At 39.6% G+C, this 22,305-nt stretch overlaps 1 protein-coding gene across 2 annotated transcripts in view; it reads left to right on the plus strand.

Moving 5' to 3' along the window:
- Positions 1-22,305, plus strand: part of rabgap1l (RAB GTPase activating protein 1-like) — a 162,980-nt gene that overhangs the window by 112,205 nt on the left and 28,470 nt on the right. For both annotated transcript variants that reach the window (XM_084723124.1, XM_084723125.1), the window contains exons 15-19: positions 986-1,060; positions 4,317-4,442; positions 7,727-7,870; positions 13,865-13,906; positions 20,588-20,716. In XM_084723124.1, coding sequence (XP_084579250.1) covers positions 986-1,060; positions 4,317-4,442; positions 7,727-7,870; positions 13,865-13,906; positions 20,588-20,716 — 516 coding nt within the window. The remainder of the gene's footprint in view (positions 1-985; positions 1,061-4,316; positions 4,443-7,726; positions 7,871-13,864; positions 13,907-20,587; positions 20,717-22,305) is intronic.

Below are 22,305 nucleotides of genomic sequence, written 5' to 3' on the forward strand. Positions count from 1 at the left end.
CAGATTGGCTCTTTTATAGTTCTCGAATTTTGAAAAGGCTTTTCAAAAAAATCAGTGCCATAGTTTTAAATGTGTGTCAGATTTTATATGGGAAACAGAATATAATATAATAGAATATTCAACCCTTGTTACGTTTGATGTTGCCAGCCATGTGAAAAATATTCACACTCCCATCAGTAACTTCCATGGTTCTGTTATAGTATTTAAGAGTTCCACTGTTAATGGGATATGTCATTAGCACATGTACAGAACAATCAACAATCAGCTTGTTCAAAACACCCACACTGTACAGTTATGTGGCTGTTAACATTTGTGAGACTGTTGTTGATCCTCCCACTAAAAGACCAATTTAGTTGCGCCCCACCAGACATCACTGTTCTGTCTGTCTCACAAATTATTACAGTTTCATTTATCACCACTCTCAAACAAAACTCTTGTCTCCAAAATGTTGACTTTTTGATGCTAATAAGTTATGGTTTTGTTTGGCTGTCATGCTTTTTGATAATGTTTGTACTGAGAGTGGATTTTTAAAGGCCAAATGATATGTGAAAAAATAAAATAAATTCTGGATGACTGATCATCAAATCCAAAGTAATAAATATATGCATCTGGAACTGAACATCAAGAATAAAAAAAATAAAGTAATTAATAAATAAATCTAGGTGGCAGCAATTTTTTCTCCATGAAAAACAGCTCATCACATTTTCATGTAACTGGTAGAGGCAGTGCAGCCATCGGCTGTGACTTAACTGATTAATCTGTTGAATTCTAGTTTTTACCTCAGTGTTTATCAGCCTAAAGAAGGTGAACATTCTTCAGTTTATAGAAGATCGTGTTAATGTGAAAATATGGAGATCTTTTAACATTACAGCATTCATTTATACATTATATACAGCCTTGATTAATGTCAGTCACCTCTGATGTTTTGCTGATAAAATAACCAAAATGAATTTTTCTTGTCTCTCTTATTCTTTCTCTTTTGCAGGCCTACTCAGTCTATGATGAAGAGATTGGTTATTGCCAGGGTCAGTCGTTCCTCGCTGCTGTTCTCCTGCTGCATGTGAGTTAACTTGTCCTCCATCCTTCCACTGATTCTGCCTTGTCATGGTCAGAACAGAACATTATAAGCATTGTGTTAATACAGCTATGCCCTGAGCCGCAATGTTCTCCAGACGAAACACAACATGCTTGTTTAATACAGACCACAGCAAAAACCATATAATTAAAAACAACATTCAGTGAAAATTGAATACAGACATTAACAATCCCACTAAACTCATGACTCATATTGCAATCACAGTATCTGCCAAAATAATAGCAATATGAGTCAACTTTACACAGCTAGTCTAAAAGTAAAAAAAAAAACACTAAGAAAGCAGTACCATATTCTTGTTCCAAGTGTGGCTAACATTAGCAGTGGTAGCACTAATAGCCTGCTCTCCTTGCAGGTTAACATCCACATGCCTGTGCTGAATGTGGGAACTCATTGCTCTGGTCGAGTGGCTATATGTCAATTTATTCTGCTACAGCCTGCCTTATTTTCATTTTCTACATCAAAATACTGCCAAACTGTGCTGGTTTTACAGGATTTCATCTTTATCCCACTTTCCACCGCGCTTGTTTACATACAGGCAGTGGGTGGGGAGAGGGCGCTGCTGCCTGCTAGAGCTGCAACACGGCTAGTGGCGGGTGCCTGCGTGACATCTTGGACACTATAGTTACCTGGCGTTGTACATTAATTAAATATTAATAATTAGTTCAACCATCTATTATTTATGAAGCTGTCTAGCAAGGGAAACAGTGTTAAAATGATTTGTTGCTGGCAATCTTTGAAAACACTCTTATTTCAGTGAAGTATTTTCAAGGTTTGATTTTGGATAAAGTGCTCAAAACTACTTGAAATTACATCTCTGGCTGAAAAGAAAGTTCCTGACCACTGGAAAACAGTTTATAGCTGAATGATGTGGATGAATAGAGGGAGTGAGAGAGTGTGACAGAGGCCTAGCAGAAAATGAGGAGTGGGAAAAAGGTGGACATATTTATTTTCAAGGTCAGCGGCAGACACACAACTCTTAAAGGGACATTTCACCTCAAAATCAAAAATACATATTTTCCATCTTGCCTCTAGTGCTATTTATGCATCAAGAATTATTGTATCATCAAATCGTAGTCCTCTGAACCGTAATCGAATGATGAGGCATCCAGAGATTCCCACCCCTAGTGCGTACACAGGTGAACGTGAGCTTTCTACTAGAAAGAAAATAGTTCCAACATGAAGAATCACTGAACTAAGCAAAGAAAAAAAATATACTTAAATATGGAAGAGGTGGAGTACATAGAGCAAGGGTTCTTTAAAGGGACAATTCACCCCCAAATCAAAAATACATATTTTACTTGCCTGTACTGCTTGCCATCCATCTAGATACTTTTGGAGTGAGTTACCAAGTTTTGGATGTATCGGCTGTGGAGATGTCTGCCTTCTCTTGAATATAATGGGACTAAATGGTTTTGTAGAAGAAAGAAAGCACATTAAACTGCTACCAAAAAGATCTGTGGATTATCTTGCGTAACTGGGTCATGATTTCTGAAAAGAGACATTACTTTTGAGTTTTTCGAATGTATCTTTGGTGCTTTGAGCAACATAAGACAAGGGCCCTCTGGTTCCATTATATTTGAGAAAAAGCAGACATCTCTCCAAAACTCTGCAAGTCACACCAAAGCTATTTACATGGATGAATAGCACTATTGGCTGGAGGGGTAATATTGGGGTGAATTGTCTTTTTAAAGAGGACTTACTCTACATACACCACCCCATACATATTTAAGTATATTCTCTCTTTGCTTAGTTCAGTGTTTCTTGTCTGTTCAAAGTGTGTTGCAACTTGTCTGTGTAAAATAACCCTAAATTTTTATGTGGGGAAGGTGTTAAAAGACAGATGGAGGAGAGACATAGGAGTAGACACATGGAGGCGGGAGTCCCAAAAGGAGGAGAGAGGCCGGTGGAAGTTTGGTTGAGGTCCAAACGACAAGGGCAGTAGAGGTTAAAGAGGAGGAAGACGGAGGAGGAGGAGTGGAGAAGAGAAGAGAGGTCAGGAGGAGGTGGGGTGAGGAGAGACGGTTAGGAGAGTCCTGGAGGAGTTCAGCGAAGACAAATCACGAGGAGCTGAGGAGAACTGGAGGAAGTAACGGCGGAGAAGGAGACTGTAAACGTAGAAGAGGAGGAGGGGGAGAGATAAAGGGGACAGCAGCGGCAGTAAAAGAAAGAGAGGTTATACAGGAGGATGAGGCAGACGGGTTATAGAGGAGGAAGAGGAAGAAGGGAGAGGTTATGGAGGAGATGTCAGGAATATTAATAGGGGTTCAGGTTTACCTGCAGGAGCCCATTCAGCCCCAAACACATACTGTCACTCTGATTAAATATAACCTCACCGTCTGCGAGTGTGTGTGTGTGTTAGAGAGGAGAAATAAACCCACACAAACACACACCGTTTTAAGCTTTTTCTCATGCCTCTTATCTTCATTCATCCAAGCAACACACACACCGAAACACGCAGAAACACTGAATCACTCACATAAACACACACTTGAACTTGCACATGCAAACACTTTGAAGTATGTTCTTTCACGTCAGTCGCACCTTCACCTCCTTCTTCTGTTCTTCAGCATTTATTTAGACCAAGTCAAACAGTGTCTGAAAATGAAGTGTGTTATTTGTTTTGTATCTGTCTTTTCAAGAGCAGATGGGTGGGGATTACTAAAACTTTGTAAATAAAATTTGGCCCTGGTCTGGTTGCACAGCTCTACTGTAGCTGAAATGCAGACATAGATTAAAAAAAAAGAAAAAAATGAATCTGTTTCTTGTCTTGTTGTGACCACCAAATGTAGTTTGGAGATCAAACAAAGTGCCCTGCCCTCCTTTGCAGGAGCTAAGGCTGGGTATGACTCAAAAACACTGATACCTTGGATTCAATACTGGTTGCTGAATCATCATTATGTTACATATTAGAGTATAGTTACTCCCTTTGAAGGAAGAAGCTGTTCAAAAACCTGGGAGTAGCTGGAGAAACTGTTTTTAATCTGAGCACTTGACTCAACCTGGACAACAGAAGTTAAACGAAGAAATTGGTGGAATATCTGTACGGTATCAGACTATATGGAAAATATAAACATCTGTCAAAACTCCTTAGATTTTGAAATTTGGCATAGTAAGACAAGGCATTTGTCTATACTCCACACATATACAGCACATTGTGGACAGTCAGTTGAACATATACAATGCTATAAATGTAGTTTTATGGTTATCTATGTGGTTTCAGATGCCGGAGGAACAGGCCTTCTGTGTGCTGGTGAAAATCATGTATGAGTACGGCCTCAGAGCTCTCTACAAAAACAACTTCGAGGATCTTCACTGCAAGTTCTACCAGCTGGAGAGGCTGATGCAGGTTAGTAGTGCAGCGTTTTATATTTGGGACCCAAATCACAGAGATGCCAGGTAACACAGGACTAATATTATCACATGACCTCTGTGTGGCAAAATATGGCAGGTAATTTGCATTGAACTCTTTACTCTTTTACAAATTACAGACATGGTAAATTTGCACGGGAGATCACAGACAACCTCCTCAATTATTACAGATAACTTGAAATCCCCAAGTAATACTAGTCCAGAGCATATGGGACTATAGTTAACTTATTTTTTTGCCTTCACAGGCTTGTAGCTTCAACTTTTAATCAAGGCTCTTGGCAGTCTTTTGGACTGATGATTTAACCAGGAGAGGTTCATAATAATCTAAGTCATAGAAGGGCTGTAACTGTGACTCATGCAAAATGGGAAAAACAATGGGAACTTTACATATGGAGTCAGGGGCTCCTGAAATAGGTCCTCCCACTCCCTCTGTAAGGCTTCTGCTACAAGTCACTCCCAGCTTGTTGATTGATCTCTGTTTCCTATTCATTCATCACACTTTTTTTCCAGACACCTCTGGCTGTAGTTGAAGAAATGATTAAACTCACCTCACTTAGTGGCAGAAATTGAAAGGATTTGGCCGTGGGGGGCACTACAATAACAGCTCAGAATTAAAAATGCTAATCAGCCATTTTGTCTACATCATAGGTTTAAATGCCATGAAGTTCATCTCACATGTCCAACTATTCTTGTTGTACAGACTAGTCTCAAGGACTATTAACATACATTAGATTTTTTTTCTTTCTTGAAAATGAAGGTCCCTTCAGCCGTTTCCTTTTAATTAATGATTGGATTCAGGGTTTGAACAGTTACTCATACTGTGTGCCACTGAAAAGAAAAGACTAGCAGACAGCACAAATAGCCTCACAAAATGTATTTGCATTTTCCATAAAAGAACGGCAAGTTTGATCATATTTAAATACAGCATGTTACAAGTGATTGCATCATCCGTGGGGGACGACATGTTTGTTGTTGCCTTGTTGACTCGTTTCTGGTCACAAAATTTAAAAGAATATAATAAGAATTAATTCTAAGTCTCTGTGTGTGAGACTTGTAGTCTCTGTAGGCTAAACGGCATTCTCTCTGTCTGTTGGGGCTGATGATCCTGGTGCTTTTAAAGTCCCATCCCACTCAGGTATTACAGCCTAAATCCACTCACTGAGTAGAGTTTAATTTGGCTCTGAAATCCATCCTGGCCCTGCAGGCAGTCGTCTCTCAGCATCAAGATCAACTCAGTTAGCATCGACCAAATACGCTCAATGTAAGGATGTTAGCATTGACTGCTAATTATTAGCGCACAGGTGGGAGCTCACTATCTGATCCAGTCAGGTGTCATGTGGCATGGTAAGTGTTGGCTGCCAAAGTGGATCACTATCTGACTAATTGAATCCTTTATTCACTGTACACGCACGCACGCCAAGACACACTCCAACACTTTTCTACTTGAAAGCTACAGCTACATCTCCACATGTTTGATCGGTATGCCTTTATTTGAAGTGGTTGACTGTCATGACACTGCCATAACCATGTCTTGACACCTTTCATGAACATGAATGAGTCTTTATGAATGTTTTTGACTGTTGTTATTCTGTCAGTTATGTAATTTTTAATGCATAGTTGACATTGTTTGAGATGTCTGTGTTGTGGCAACTTGACATTATGAAACTTAGAAAAACTGTTTAGCTTTATGTTTTAACATTCATTACGCTGTCATATGTGGTTGGTTTTGACACTGGCCATCATGAGACCATTATAAGTGTATCATGTACATTTTCCTTTCAATGAAAGTGGTACATTTTGGAATTGTCATAACGATGTCATTAAGTTTTACTACACTGTCAGACGCTTTCTAACAGTGTCTTGAATAATTCCCTTGATCTCAATCTGTTGATTGTTTTCTTGATTAATTGATTAGTTGTTTGGTCCCTAAAATGTCCGAAAATGGGGGGAAAATGTTGATGAGCGTTTCTCAAGGCCCGAGGTGATGTCCTCAAATGTCTCTCCGTCCACAACCCAACAATACTAAGAATAAAAGAAACCAAAAAGTACTTACATTTGAGAAGATACAGTCAGAGAATTTGGACATTTTTTCTTGAAAAGTGACTCAAAATGACTAATCAATTATTAAAATAGTTGGTACTTAATTTAATAGTTGATTAATAATTGATTAGTTTTTGCAGCTTTAGTAAGTTTACTTGTTGCTAAAGCAGGTAACCACAGCTGTTATCTGTAGCTGCCTAATCAGCTGTCAGTCTTGGACACTGTTCAGTCACGGTCAGGCTGGGATCTCTAGTCCAGCCAGACGCAGCTTGATGCTGATGACGCTAGTATGGGCGGGGGAAGTGCTGATCAGTACCGCGCATGTGCAGCTCTCAACAGGGACAAGAAGGAAGTGTGATTGTTCACTCTTTGTTTTTTCCATCATCAGCTCCAGATAACATGATGTGCTAAAGTCAGAATGTTATTGATTAAGATTTTTTTTAATGGACTGCATACAGAAGACCTTAAAAAGTTTATTTAATTTTGATAATGTCAAGTTTTCATGGGAAAGACACTGACGGGTTATGTTGTCTTGGTTAATGTCAAATTGCAATAACAAAGACATCTCAAACAATGTCAACTTTGCATTAAAAATGACATAATTGACCAAATTACACTTAATAAAAGTGGTTAAAAGCATTCCTAAAGACGCCTTCATGTTCATGGCATGGTTATGACAGTGTCAAGACAGTCCTTTGCACAACCCATCAAATAAAGAGTTACTAAATCTTATTGTCTCAAAAGAAAAGTATATGAGTCGATAAACTAGAGCAAAAAATGGTGAGAAAAGAGGAGCTGGAAAAAAACAGGACAATGGTCAAGTACAGAGAATAATATAATAACAATGCTGGAAAGTCTCAGATCTTTTTTTCTGAAGAAGAATTAAATTTTGTGATTGTAGTTTATTAGCTTTGTGTAATATAGAACCTTTTGCTTTTATGTTAACCAGGAAGTTTAACAGTGTGTGTGATGTATGAATAATGTCTGTGAGTGTTTGGCAGCCAGGACATGGAACTGAATTGTGTGGGGTTTTTTTTAAACTTTTCTTTGTTCTTGGGTCTCTTTTGAAACAGATTACCATCTCAGCGAGACGACATGATTTAATAAAGTGCAAATGAAATAATGTAAAATTGAAATGACAAGCAAGGCCATATCTTCATGTTGTTGTAAGTGCTGTTTTATCTCACAGGTCTCTGCTTTCTTTTCTCTCTGCTCCTACAGGAACAGCTTCCAGACCTATGGTCCCACTTCCAGGAGCTGAACCTGGAGGCACACATGTACGCCTCCCAGTGGTTCCTCACCCTCTTCACTGCCAAGTTCCCCCTGTGCATGGTTTTCCACATCACTGACCTGCTGCTCTGTGAGGTACACTTTGACTCTCTGTATATTGGGAGTGTAAGGACAGTGATTTGGGCTATAATGTCCAGAGTCCAAGGAGGGGAGGGTCAACCTTTCTCAAAAGATGAGAGCAGTGAGAGTGGCAGTGGTTACTGGGAAATAAGGTGGAAAACCATCAAGGTGGGAGGAAGGAGGCATGAAAAGAAAAGGGGAAATAGAAGGATGGAGAGAGAGGAGTTGGTTCAGTTTTACAGCACCTCGAACAACCAGCTATCAGTGGCAACAAGCACCGGCATTGATCTGTTTTGTGGTTTGATCTAAAAGCTTCCCAATATAATCAATAGGGATGCGTGATCAGGCTTTTAAGGGTTGATGCGATCGCTGATTTAATGTCATTAGAAACACTTGATTGATACCGATCACTGCTTGTTTCTTGCTCAAAAACATATTTACAGAAAGCTTCTCTGACAAGACCTTCTCCCAGAAGGCACTTGTTTACCCGCTTGTTGTCTGTCAATCATTCTATTTTTGATAGGAATCACTTTTTCAAAATATTAACAAACTGTAAGAAGGAATCTCTTGGCACCTCACAGTTCGATTCCAAGGGCTACATTGCAATCATAAAACTATTTATGCATCTTGATGCATCAAAATTTTTCAGTTCTATACATGATTTATTTTTTCTAACTATGTGACTTTTAAACTTTTAAAACAGCATGTTTGTAATGATCAATAATCAGTTAGTTAGAAACTTCTTTGATGCACTTATCCAGTTCCCTTTTCCTTCAACTTCATAGAAGCCAAAATGCTTCCATATGCGAGCTTTTAAACTAGGCGATGTTGGTCAGATTGTATCCATCTGCTGTTGCTCATGCTCAGCCATCCTCACCAAAACTCAAGAAGTAGCCAAGTTTAATCAGAAGCACATGTTTACATCCATTATGTTTCACCATCTAGTTTAAATTTACTGACATTGTGAGAGACATTTTGACGACAGATGACAGGACGGACGCCTACAAGCTATGTTTATATTCCATAAGCTTTTAGAGTTTTGCCATTGCTAGTGCTAATCAATTATTGACCTTTCTGCATCGATTCATGATCTTTCTTAAGAGAATTGCAATGTTGTTGTATGTGCTCTTTTGTGGTGATAAGAAGCCAGGTGACTTAAGGAAGCACATTCTGACACACTGGCATTCAGGGTGAAGATACAAAACTCTAAAACATAAAATAAAACCAAATGATGTTTAAAAGCTCAAACTGAATTTCTTTCAGGCAGTAGCACACTAAGGTCAACAGCACCACACTGAGTCTGTGTGACTTTGAAAACGTGAATATAAATTCTACAGAGTAATTTACAAGAAAAACAAAATGATGTATAAATTCAACAAAACACCAAATACAAATGCAGAGAGTAAAACCGGTAATTAGACACGAAATCAAAGTGGTCCAAGTCTGAAACCCAATAATTTTTTTTTGTTTGTGAATGTCAGAAACAAACACTATGTTCAAACATAAGGTAGTTCATAAGCGGACCTGGTACCAAACCACCTTAAGAGTGATGATCCACATTGTTTATTTGGCCGTATCATCTGATCTGCGACTCTATGATCAGGTAAAGAGAGACGCAGAGCTTTCAACTGATCACCTCCTGCTGGTGAGTCGGATCAGGTGGCAGGTAGAGCTGCCAGACAGACCCGATGAAGCCAAATGTGTAATGAGGGTGCACTGGGACTGTCTGACTGAGGCCCTTATCTAGACGTGAAAACCTGCAGCTGTGTCCTTATGGAAAATAAATATTGTTTTTGGATGATATGAACCCAGAGTAACAAGGGGCCAAGAATGAAGCCTTGAGGAACACCACAGTTAGCATAAGCAAATAAGGAAGAGGCATTAGCCAAAAACAACAGCATGAGTTATATCAGAAAGATCCACCTCCACTCATGTTGTAAACAATATAAAATGCTCTGCAAGAAGTTATAAATTGTATCTGATACGTCGTTTTTGCAAAAAAAAAAAAGTTCAGCTATCTTAACTTTTTGAGACTGCTCTTGCTTACTGCAGTTTCAAACCATGGTGACTGTGGTCTGTTTCACTCCTAATGTCTTAAAACACATGAAAAACACCACATGGACATGTTAGCAAGGTTAAAAATCTGACTTTCACTGGGGGGGACCCCTTTTTCCATGTGACTCAGCAAATATTCATAAATTGGTTGACTGTCTCTCCCTCTACCAGAGTAGATTCATGTGTTACTTTATGTTTGTGTGTGAAAAAAGAAAGCGAGAAAGAAGTTCAGTGGTCTTAATATCTTTTCAGTCTTTGTCTTGTTCTTAAATGTCTCATTACATAAAACATCAAAAGTCAGATGCCCTATTTGTTTCCTCTCCCCTCCATCCTCCTCTCCCTCCCTCTCTCTGTCCTCCTATTGGCCCCAGGCAGAACAATTAAAAGTTTCCCAGGTCTTTCTCACCCAATGAGCCGCATGATGAGAATCTGCTCGTTAAACCAGAATTCTCATCTCCTGCATCTCCTCTCTGTCTGCCCTCCTCCTCTTGGCTCTCTCCATCATCTTCTCCCACTCATTTATTGCTTCCTTTATCTATCATCCTTTTCTTACCATGTTTACTCTCTCTGTCATTTCTCTCTTTCCTTGCCAATTCTTTAACAACTTTTTTTGCTCCATGTTTTCTTTCTTCTACTGTCTCTCATTCTGTGTTCTTTGGCTCAATCTTGTATGTATTTATGCAGTCGTCTCTGTATCTTTTCTTTGTTTTTTTCTCTTAGCTTCTCTTTCTTTATACAGCTGTCTGTCATTGCTTGCTCTCCTCACCAGCTTTACTTGTTTGCTCTTTATTCACATTTTTTCATCTTCCCCTTGTTTCCGGTTCTTTCTTTTATCCCGTCTGTCCTTGTTCCCTTTCTGTGAGCTTTTTTCTCATTCCTTTTATTAATCACTCCCTCAGTCAGCTGTTGTTTTTCCTTGATGAAGTCTACTCGGCAGTTTACTTTGATAATTCTTTTACTCTTTTCCTCTCTACTACAATTTCCCCTCACTTAACTGTCTGTTATTTTTTATTTCTCATTAAACAACATATCTTGAAACAGTGAGACGTGTTTTGCCACTAATACAAAAGACTTAATTTCTATCGATTGATGGGGAGTCCCAAGCTCACACCATGATGTTGCATGAAGATCTTTTAGGTCATATGTGAATCGTTGTAGAGTCATCAGTTATTAATGCTTAACTAGGGATAATTGTAGTTAATTGGCCGATGTTCATGAAAAATATGTGATTGGGAGTTTGGGCATAATGCTTTCTAGTTGCCGATAGAGAAAACCGACGATGACCAGAAACACAGGTCAAATCTCAGCTGTATTTGTATAGTTGTTGCATGCTAATTAGGTAAGCAAAAGTACGACTTCATCCCAAACATGATTTGTATGTCAATTACTCACCTCGTCTTACTTTGTATTGACTCAGAGAAAATGCTGCATGAATCCAAAACATCCTGTCCGGACTTCATAAAGTTGTTGGCGCTTCTTTTTTTAAAATACCAAAACTATATCAAAAGATCCCCTCATAAACTTCCACACAACTCGTCCTCATTTATCTAGTTGTACGCTAAATACATCCAAAAAACCTGCTAATGAAATCATTCTGCTAAACCAATACCACATCTTTACACTGTATTCTCTGGTGGATGTGGAACAGCGAGGTGGTGGAGTCAGTTAGTGTCTTCACGCTTAGTTGCTAACTAGTTTGCGTTGCCGAATTTTACGCAATCACTTCATCATTTTAGATTTTAAATATAATTCTAATGTAACCTTTTCCCTGATAACTGTCATGTGACTCACTCAGTCAGCCAGCTATTTGTCAGTAGCAGAAGTGCGAAACTTTTTTTCTGATCTGCTCATGTTTGCCCTCTTACTGTTTATGCTGTAGAGTTGGGCTGATGAACAATGCCATCATCCATCATGATGCGTGGCGTTCATCGACCACTGAGCCCTCTACCATCATAACGTGATTTTAAACTGCATTAGAACAGATGAGTATTTTATTAAGCTGTTGATACAAACTCAACACTTCCTGTTTCTGTTTCAAGTTAAAGGTCTTCTAGCATGTTATCGGACAAATACCTTTCAATAAGGGTTGCACAATTATTTTGACTAAAACGGCAATCAAGATATCCTATACAATTAATGAGACTGACCAGTTTTGCACTACAGTTCTCATGTTCACCGAACAAAAAAATGTAAAGGTTGTGATGATGTGATGTTTGTTGGTGTCTGTACTAAAACAAACTTGTTTTCTTTCATCGGGAGAACAAGATTTTTCTGCCCGGGCATCTCTGCAGCACTACAGTACCTCATTATAATGCTGTTGTCTCATTTTCCCTTTTTCCTTGCATTCTGGTTTTGCGATTTGGATATTGCACTTGCCATATTGCAATTTAAATTTGAATGTGATTAATTGTACAGCATTACCTTCATTTCTTAGCAAGGCTTTTATTGTGAAATGTGCAGGAATGCCTTGTGAAAACTCACTGATGTGCAACTCCACCTTCTCATTCATGGGCTCTTATGTTCCACTGCAGCTGAGTAACCTGCGACACCTAGTGATAAAAGGCAATGTTACTAGTCCAGTTTGACTTAATAACTGAATACTGGTATACCAGCGAAATTGGCTGTGCATCAGACAGAATAGATTATAGACATTTGGTAATCAGGACCACAGCAACAAAAATGTGATTGGGCCATTCAGTGCTGCCCAAAATTATGCTGTACTTTGTGGTGGTAAGCAGTTGCAAAAGAATTTATACTTCTGTGTCTCTGTCTACTAAACTCTGCTCGACTCTCATTTAAACTTCTCTGTACTCATCATGTCGTCCTGAACCTTCATTCCTCCCTTGGCCTGTTGCCTCGTCACCTTCCCAGTCTGTGTCATCGTATCTCCCCTTTCTGTATGTTTATCTCTCTTGGCTCCTGTGTGAATCCATCTTGCTCGGATACACACGCACACTCTGAGATTATCTTCCTCTCTCTCACACACACCTTTGATCCTGTCTCAGCGCTGTAGCTCCATCTTGAGGCCTGCAAAGATAGGTGTGTTTGGAGACAGAGCTCCCCCTCTCTTTTCTCTTTCTCTGGTTATTTTTAGAGCTGTCCAGATATTTTTAGCTCTGTGTTGCCATGTGAACTGGTTGTCACGGAGACCAAGGAGACGGGTGTTCCCATGCAGAGCTGACATCAGCTTTACATTTTCTTTCTGTCTGTGCCAAAATTGGAGGCATTGTATAAACAAAAGATGAAGGGAAAGCATGTTGTCATAGCATTAATGTACATATGTCTGTGAATAGAAACAAAACTTCCTACACAATAGTCTGCTTCAATAATTAGGGATTTATATGGAAACATAATGCATGCAATACATAAGACTGAGCAAACTTTAAGTATATTTTCTGGGTCTTTTTAGGGCCTGTCTGGGAAAATATCATCTCTGAAGTTATGTTTTCTAACGACTTTCTCTTTGCTTGCCCTTTCCTTGCCATTTTGCATCATTTTTTCAAGTAAATGACAAACAAATAAGTTATGACTGTTTCTGTTTCTTTGAAGTTTTAAAAGACAGTATTACTATTCATATTAAATCAGGAAGATCAGAAAATGCATCTGCAGCACAGTATCCCAACGCTCTTAACAGATATGCTGTAGATTCTCAGGTTGGCCTTCAGCGAGAAAATATTAAGACACAAATCCAAATTTGGGAAAGAAATTAAAACTCTTTCCCAAGCAGCAGTGAAGACACTGCCATTATACCTTTTTTCATCCACTCCAAAACATCTCAGTCATATTTTTATTTGTTCTGTCAAATTCAGTTTGTGCATAGCACTTTCAGTGGATCAGAAATACATACATTTGTACACACTCATAATAAAACCTCTTGAAAACCTGTAAATACACATGACAGTTGTAGTTTTGCCACATTTCTGTATTCTCATCTAATCCTCCTCTCTCTTCCAGGGTCTGAACATCATCTTCAATGTAGCCCTGGCGCTGCTGAAGGTTAGTACTCACTTTTTATTCATTAATTTATCTGTAACAATATGTTTAATTTCTATCAAATCAATTATCATATCAAAAATCTAGTTTCTTTAAACCTATTCAGTTTGGCTAGATTTAGATCCACTTTGCTTCAATAAAAGAGAAAATAGTATATATTGTTTGTTTGGTGATATATGAATTTGTTTTTATACACCAAAGATAAACCCATCTGGATTTCTGAAAAAGTTGGTTTTTGGACATTAATTGCACATGACAGTAAAGATTGTGGCTGCTCACAGATTTTCTGTGCAGATTATTTGACATGTTAAAAATGTTTCAAGTGCAATGCAAACTTTGAAAGTATGACTGCAGAAGAGGTTTTCTGTTTTAAGTCCTGGGTCTGATGTGACAGTCGGAGGTAAAAGTTTGTTTGTTGAGATTTCTTGCCACCTAGTGTTCAAATTAGAAACTGCATTTGGAAGGGGATGTGCTGATTTGTCCTTAAAGGCAAATAAGTTAAATAGGTAAAGACTCATTATGTTAATATCATGCTGATTGTGATTTGTCACAACACCTGCCAGTCTAAATCACAAAGACCAGATTCTGACCAGAATATTATACAATTAAGAACTTTACTATAATGTTTTAGATATGTTTGAGCAGTCTATGGATAAATCTAAAACATTTTTCAGTTTGTCATTTAACCTTTTCATCTTTTTTAGAATAAAAATACAGTCATGGGTGCATCCAGGGTTTCCACATAATTCCTCTGAGAGGATTATAAGATAGTTGATCATTCAGAATGAGAAAATGTAATTTCCCATCAAAACATTTGCAATGTGATGTAATAAAAACATACAGGTTCACATACTAAACAATTAATAAACAGACAGAATAAAAACATGATTTAAAAAAGACCTAAATATCGGCTTGAGTTCTTTTTATAACAACATTACCAAACCAAGCTGCACGTTGTTGCCGTCAGAGCAGAACGGTGTAGAATTACTGGTTGTTGTGTTATCAGATCTGTTTGTGGCGTGATGGGTCGATGAGTTTTCGAAATGACTGTGTCATGTTGCATGTTGGTGTCTGGTTGTTTAATGTGGGCATTAATCTAATGGTACACTCCTTGTGGACATCAGGCTGAAACAGTGATGTAGAACAGGATGGATTGTTTCAAATCATTTAGCATCATCTTTGATTTTATGTTTCTTTTCAGTCTTTTTCATGCGTAAGTGTCTGTACAACTGTGCATTTTTATGACTAAAAAATAATTTTCTAAATTTCTAGATTTACCTGATTATCTTTGATATAAACAATTTTCTTCTTTTGGACATATCTTGAACTATCTTGCAGAAATCAGGTAATTTCACACATAATTCTCAGCTCCCATTAACATGACACGCAGGAGGAAAATGTTTTTTTTACCTGCTACAGTAATCGTGCTATTAAGTGATTCATAATGGTGTTTACTGTCCACGTTTCTCCTTCACTTTTTTCGTCTATACTTAAAACCATCATGGCTGCGCATAATCATTAATGATCAATCTTATTTCATTTTTATTAATTAATTATTAAAAAGAACATCGGGGGCGCCAATATACATTAGCAGCCATTAGCAGCCAAGTACAACAGGCATATGTTAGAAAGTTTCTAATTCAGACTTGGATTTTTTTTTTTTTTTTTTTTTTTTTGTCACCTGATCAGCTCTTATGCATTAATTTGTCCAGTTGATTATTAATTTAATGTGCTCATTTTTTTCTTACATTTCTTACTTTATTATACATTTTCATTAATAAACACACAAGACTGACAATAAGACTTACTTACAAGGGCAAAATTATCTCACAGGCAAGACAGACTACAGGGAAAAGGGTGACAAATTAGTATTGTTATTAGTATTATTATTATATATAATTAACTTTATCAGTATCTTAAATGATCAGTAATTATCAGTAATTTAATATGTATACATTGGATGTGTCTCTATTTAACACATGTTCATAGAAGCACATACAAGCAAAGGATCATTAAAAAATATATATGTTCCAACATAAATAATTCATTTTAATTTATTTATTTATGTGTAATTTCATTATATAATAAATCATTACTATGCAGAATCAAACAACATGGTAGGGGTAATTTATTTTTAGCATTTATCAGGCTCTCAAGTACTTTGAACAGCGCTCATTAGAGATGCTTGTGGTAAAAAAGTAAACTAGAAAATTAAGAAACAGAAAAATTGCCAAATTAAACCATTAGTAGAGGTAGAGGTTTGTTTTGCCCCATGCCAATGCTATGTTTATATGATTTGATCAGATATTTATTTTTCCTACATAAACTAAAGCCAATCCAACTTTTCACATTGGCAAAAAAATAAATAGATAAATAATAATAATTATTAATAAAAATTGATATGAATTGTTTTGCTTTTAGATCGTAATGCTTCTACACTCAGACCTTCCGCTCTAAATGAACCATACATGGTTGGTTTTAAAAAGCCCTCCTGCTCTATATTTTAGCCATAATGTATTCTGTGTGTCAGAGAGAGAGACAGATGTGGTGCATGTGATGGTCGGGAATGGAGAACAAATGAGGATGTGAGGAGGGTGGAAGGGGCTTCCACTGCCTGCCTCTCATTGGCCAGGCATGACGGCATTCTCCCCTGAGGCTCCCTCCTCCCTCCTCCATCCATCCTGCTCTCCTCTCCGCTCTCATCACCCCTCCCTCCATCTGTGTTCACCTCCCTCCCTCTCCTGCTTAGCAGCCGCCATCCACATCACAACAGGAGCATAAGCTATAGCGTTAGCAATCTGGACGTGGAGGAGAAAAGCTCTGTGTTGTTGGTTTTTTTACATTTTTTTTTCCTCTTCATCTTTACCTCCCATGGATGCCTGCCTGGAGCTTCTTCAGTCCCTCAGTTCCTCGTTCTCTGTCTTCTTTATCTCCTCTTCTGCTACCTCCGCCTTCTCTTTTCCCGTGTTTTGGATGGCTATGTATTTCTCCAACACGCTACCTCTGTCCACCACCCAGACCTCTGCAATGGAGCCGCCCCTGCTAGCAGTTAGCTGTTAGCATCACAAAGAGAGAAAGAGAGGGGTATAGAAAGCAAGAGTGCAAAAGAAAGAGGCGGTGGACAGGAAACATTGTGGTTTCTTTCTTTGCTTTGCCTCACCCCAGCTGCTGGCCAGGACCATCACTCCTGATAGCACAACAACACACACACTCATGTAAACACTCATCCATTTAGCCTCTGTTATTGAGAGGCAGAAGTGACTTTCCATCTGAAGGAGCTGGCTTGACATCTAAAGGATCTACTGACCGCTACAGACCGGATGCCTGGTTGCTGCCTCTAATGGAAATCTGCCGGAGGGAGAGACACTGGAGTCCATGCTGGAGCTGTCAACGGGACTGTGCTTTTACTGCTCTATGTGGGTTGGATCTGGTCAGACTTCAGGTCAGAGGGTTATATCAGTGAAGAGGAAGAGCAAAGACAAAAGAGAGGCTATTTTGATACACTTTTTTCTGTTTTGCTACCTCTTTCCAAACTCATCTTGTCTTTCACGCATCGCTGGCTTAAATCTGACTCAACGAGTTCAGCATCCACTCAGCCATAAACCAACACGAACGCATCATCATTTCCTGAAGGCAGAAAAGTGCCATACTCCCATGCTAACAGACCACAGCTCAGCTGCTTCTGCCATGTCGTCAGCACCGCCCGCTCAGGTTTAGGCTGGGGCTCTTCAGATAAAAGGATTCATACCGCTATTTTGGGCAATTTTACATTTCAAAGAAAGCTAAAATCCTGTCAGCTTCATACCAGGTGCGGCCTCCCATTTGGGGAAAGAGTACAAAACATATCGACTGCTTTGATGTGTCGTCTCTCACGCACCGTGCCTCGAGCATTAAGGCCACTCAGTCGTGCTGCAGACTGAAGGGGATTTTCTTTCTCTCCGTCTTTGAAGTCAAACAACCAAGGAAAAATTAAAAAAAAGGTGGAGTACTTATCCATCGCTGCTGTTCGCCGGAGCAGCGGCCCACGTGTTGGGAAGCTGTGTTGCTAGGCAACGGCATACTGGATTGGAATTGGCTGGGGGAGTTTGGCATGGGAAGATGAGAGTGGGTAGTGTGACTGGATTTCAAAGTGAGTCTGGCAGGTAGCTGGAAGACTCAGCATTATGCTGAAAGCAGCGTCAAGACATCATTTTCTGACTGTTATTTTGTTGCACCTTGTGGCCGTTACTGGGCTCTGACAGTGGCACAAGCTGAGTGGCCTCCACTGACGTCTTGTCCACTTGTCTAACTTCTGTGGTGCCTAGATGAACTGGATCAATCTCAGCGTTGCATGCTTTGGATGCCTGGGCTGTCTCTGCTGAGTTGCTGTGTGTTCCTTTGGGCATCTTGTAGCTTCTTTCCTCGTTGATGCCCTGAACATCAGTCTGTTGGTACACTGCCTGATGTGGCATTATCAGCTTCTCTTCCCGGAAGGTCAGTCACCTCATTCGCCAGGACCCAGCCAGTTTGTCTCGTCAGGGACCTCAAGGCAAAGTTGAACACACTTTACCTACCTTTCTGCTCTTAGTCCACGCCTTCTCCAACTCCAAGAATCCCATTGGGACGTTTGGACGACACGCTGGAGTCATCTGCCACCCTGACCCCTGAGCGGGACCGCCCCTCTCCCTCACCCTGCCCCACCCCACCACCATCTTCTCCATCCTCCCCTCCGCCCTCTCCTCCCCCTGTACCTGCCTTGACCCCGCATCTGCCCCTTCCAGCAGTGCGCAGGGCGGTGGAGGACGGAGAGGGAACGGCAGAGGAGAGAGCTCACAGCAGTCAGGCTTCAGCGGACTCTTTCTGCAGGGTGATGGGTCTCCTTGGGATGGGACACCGGCTCTTCGTCCCTAGGTTGCTGGCGGTGAGAGAGGGGGAAGTGGGAAATGGATGCTGGGTGAAAGAAACTGAGCATGCTGGGATGGTTGGGTTTAGAGTAGGAGTGGTTGTTAGTTTGACTTGTGCTGATAATAAAAGGTGATGAGGACAGAGGATGGGGAAAATAGGCAAGCATTTGTCAAAAAAGGCAACTTCTGTTTTTCCACTTCTAATGCAAAGCAGTGTTTATTGCATTTGTTGTGGCGAAGGTTTGATGTCTAAACCCTGGACTTCTGCGTGTGTCACATTGGATTGATGTGCCAGCCAATTTTATAATATTTAATTTACAAGGGATGACTTGCCTGTTAGCATTCTGCTATAAGCCCTGAATACATAAATAGATTAATGTGGAAAACTGCAAATGTCAACTGAAAAAGGGACACTTGTCCCCACTGTCTCTTAGATATGATGCCTAAAAGTTATATTTTATAATTACTGACCATATAGTTTCATTTACATTTAGAAATGAAACAGACAAAACTAGTCTGGAACAAATTTACAGGGAAACAACTAAATACAGTCTTTGCCTTTGAAAAACAGTTGATCTGCCATGAACAGTACATGTAGAAATGTCTCTGTATAGGTTATTGTGACAGTGCGTCCCTACACCACAAGGTGGGGTCATTGGTGTGTGTTCTTTGCATTTATTGCCTGAACTCCATACTGTTTTTTTTAAAAGCACCCTGCTCCACATCTTCAGTTCAACAAGTTTACCAACTGAGCAGCTTCACTGCACCAGTTAGTGCTTCTGTGTGCACTATTTACACTTGAAGTGCTTTCAGACAGAACTTGTCTGTCAGTGCCCTCCTCTCTAACCTCTATACTCTTGCCATCTCGTAGTAATGCATCTGATGTGAATTCTTTCTGGACTGTTATTTTTTGGTTTTACAGTTCGGGCATTAAGCTTGTGCTCTGTGATTTACTGCCGCAAACAACAAGTGATAAATAAAACCCTTAAAGGATAACAGAGACACCTGAAAAAGAATTGAAAGCCAAGTGGCGGAAGAGAAATTGCTCTCAACATCAGAGCAAAAAAAAAAAAGAGCATGAGATGTGACTGAATATGATCAGAGAGGAGAGGTGATCTCTGAGTGTTCAGCCTCCATTTGTGGATAATGGAAACTGACTCTGCTGTTCCTACAAGAAGGGAGGAAACAAGAGGGAACAGATGATACGATGATTCAAAAACAGCAGTGCAATTGTTCAGTCCAGTCTGCTGCTAACCATATACTCTACAACTGTATAAGCAGCTGTAGACCCTGCTCCAGACTTGAAATAATTAAATAAAACTCTGACATAAACATGTTGAAGAGTGAAAAATAGGACATGTGGTGTAAATCTGTTATCTGTAGACAATCTGACACTGAATAGCAGCATCCCTAGCCTTGGGCTTTGTTTTATTCTAAAATGATGAATATCTTAAATACGATAATCTTTTAAGAACATAATTGTGGCACAATGTTGGTAATGTTACCTTTCCTGTGAGTGCACAGAGTGAGTATGAGAATAATTTGTCAAAGGGCATAGTGCACTAACTATCATATAACTTAACAAAATCAATATTGTCTTGCACAGATCAACATTTCCTCCATCAAGTTGCACACAAACTCTTTCCTGAATATAGAAGTCTAACAGCCACCAGTTGGGGAGAACAATCTGTGGGAGGTTGCTCTGTGTTCTGTATGTCTGACTCTTAACTCTGTCTCTCTTCTGTGTGTCTCCACCACCACTACCTCCCCTCTCCTCACACCTCCTCATGTCTCGCTCCAGACATCTAAAGAGGACCTCTTGCAGGCGGACTTTGAAGGGGCTCTCAAGTTCTTCAGAGTCCAGCTCCCTAAACGCTACAGAGCTGCAGAGAACGCCCGCAGGCTCATGGAGCAGGCCTGCAACATCAAGGTAAGGACCTCCACAGACAAACACATACATTTGCTTCCCCAAGTCCCTCATTCTCTACTTTTCCTGTATCTTAATTTCAAATCTTACCGATACAAATGCACACACGCAGATCCTTCCTTGAGTGACAATGAGGTTATTGTGGTCCAATAAAATAAGGAATTCCTGTCTTGGCATCTCCCACTGAGACACAAACACCTTTAACCAGAGGGGTCAGAGGTCCTGGAGCATGTCATGTACAGTTTTGACTGTTGGGGAGTTTAACACCTTCTGGTTGCAAAATGAAACACTTTCTGCAACAGATTTGTCCACAGTACACTAGATACCAGGGGTGATAGTTTATTGAAATTATGGTTGAGCTGTTTATTGGAGTCCTTTCTGTCGGTGTATTTGCTGTATTTGCTGTAGGTGGGACTATGACATCTTTTTCCTTGGATTTTCTAGTACCGTCTGTCCCTAAACTTTTCATTTCTTTACCTAAAGTTAGTTCTGTCTTTACAGCATGGGGATCGTCGCTGCTCTCTTATTCCGTTTATTCCGAACACGCCTGAAATGTAAAATGTATCACTTTCTGCACAGCAGGAAGAAGCCACCACTCAGCAAATGTTCAGAACAGGGAAAGCTTTTATGAAGAGGATAATGTGGGGTGGATCTCTGCTGTGTTGTGGAAGCCTGGCAGACAGGGGAGGAGGCCGTATCAGATCATTACTGCATTATTTAAAGTGGCTATAATCAAATGACAATGTGAAGACATTGTAATAGTCTGGAAGGGTTCGCTTGTAGTGATGAACCTGCAGAGAGTTATCACCTGAATCTGAAGATCTCCTTGGCTGGATGGAGAGAGACAAAAAGAGTTGCAGATCCTTGCTTTGATTTCAGTTATTAACATTGAAAGGTCATTTCATTTCATTTGATATTGAAAATTTAATGCCTCTAACTTATTGTTTAGTTTTCCCGTCCATAACTCATCTGTTTTGGATCACTCTCATCACTGTTATTACAAGAACTCTAAAAACCGACTGCCTCTCAGGTAGAGTACAGCAGAGAGGCACAGTTTGCAACTGGCTGGTGAACATAGTGAAGTATCAAATAGATAATAAATAGATATTTCCCTCAGAAGACCACAGTGGCATTGTTACCAAGAAAACCACTTGTAGCAGGTCTAACATATAGTTTATTCATGTTGTCTGCTGTCACCTTTTGCAGTGTACCAGATGTTTTATTGTTGCTTTTTCTTTACTCTGGTTTTATTAGTCTTCCTTTTATTTTGTCATTTATTTGTCTGGACTGTAGAATAGCTGATAAAAGATGACTTCCATGGATGGTAGTCATAGCTTTCTTCTTTCTTGTGTCATTACTCAAATTCCCTTATATATATATATATATATACACACACACACACACACACACACACACACACACACACACACACACACACACACACACACAATCATCCTCCTATTGACCTTAATGAGGCTGCTGGCATTTAGGGAATTTGCTGAGGTCACCAGAGACCAAAAGCAGTACACGGTGCATATGATATTGTGTGTGTGTGTGTGTGTGTGTGTGTGTGTGTGTGTGTGTGTGTGTGT

Source organism: Lutjanus erythropterus, chromosome 7, assembly GCF_056507025.1.
Source record: "Lutjanus erythropterus isolate fLutEry1 chromosome 7, fLutEry1.hap2, whole genome shotgun sequence".
Classification (NCBI taxonomy): Eukaryota; Metazoa; Chordata; class Actinopteri; order Lutjaniformes; family Lutjanidae; genus Lutjanus; species Lutjanus erythropterus.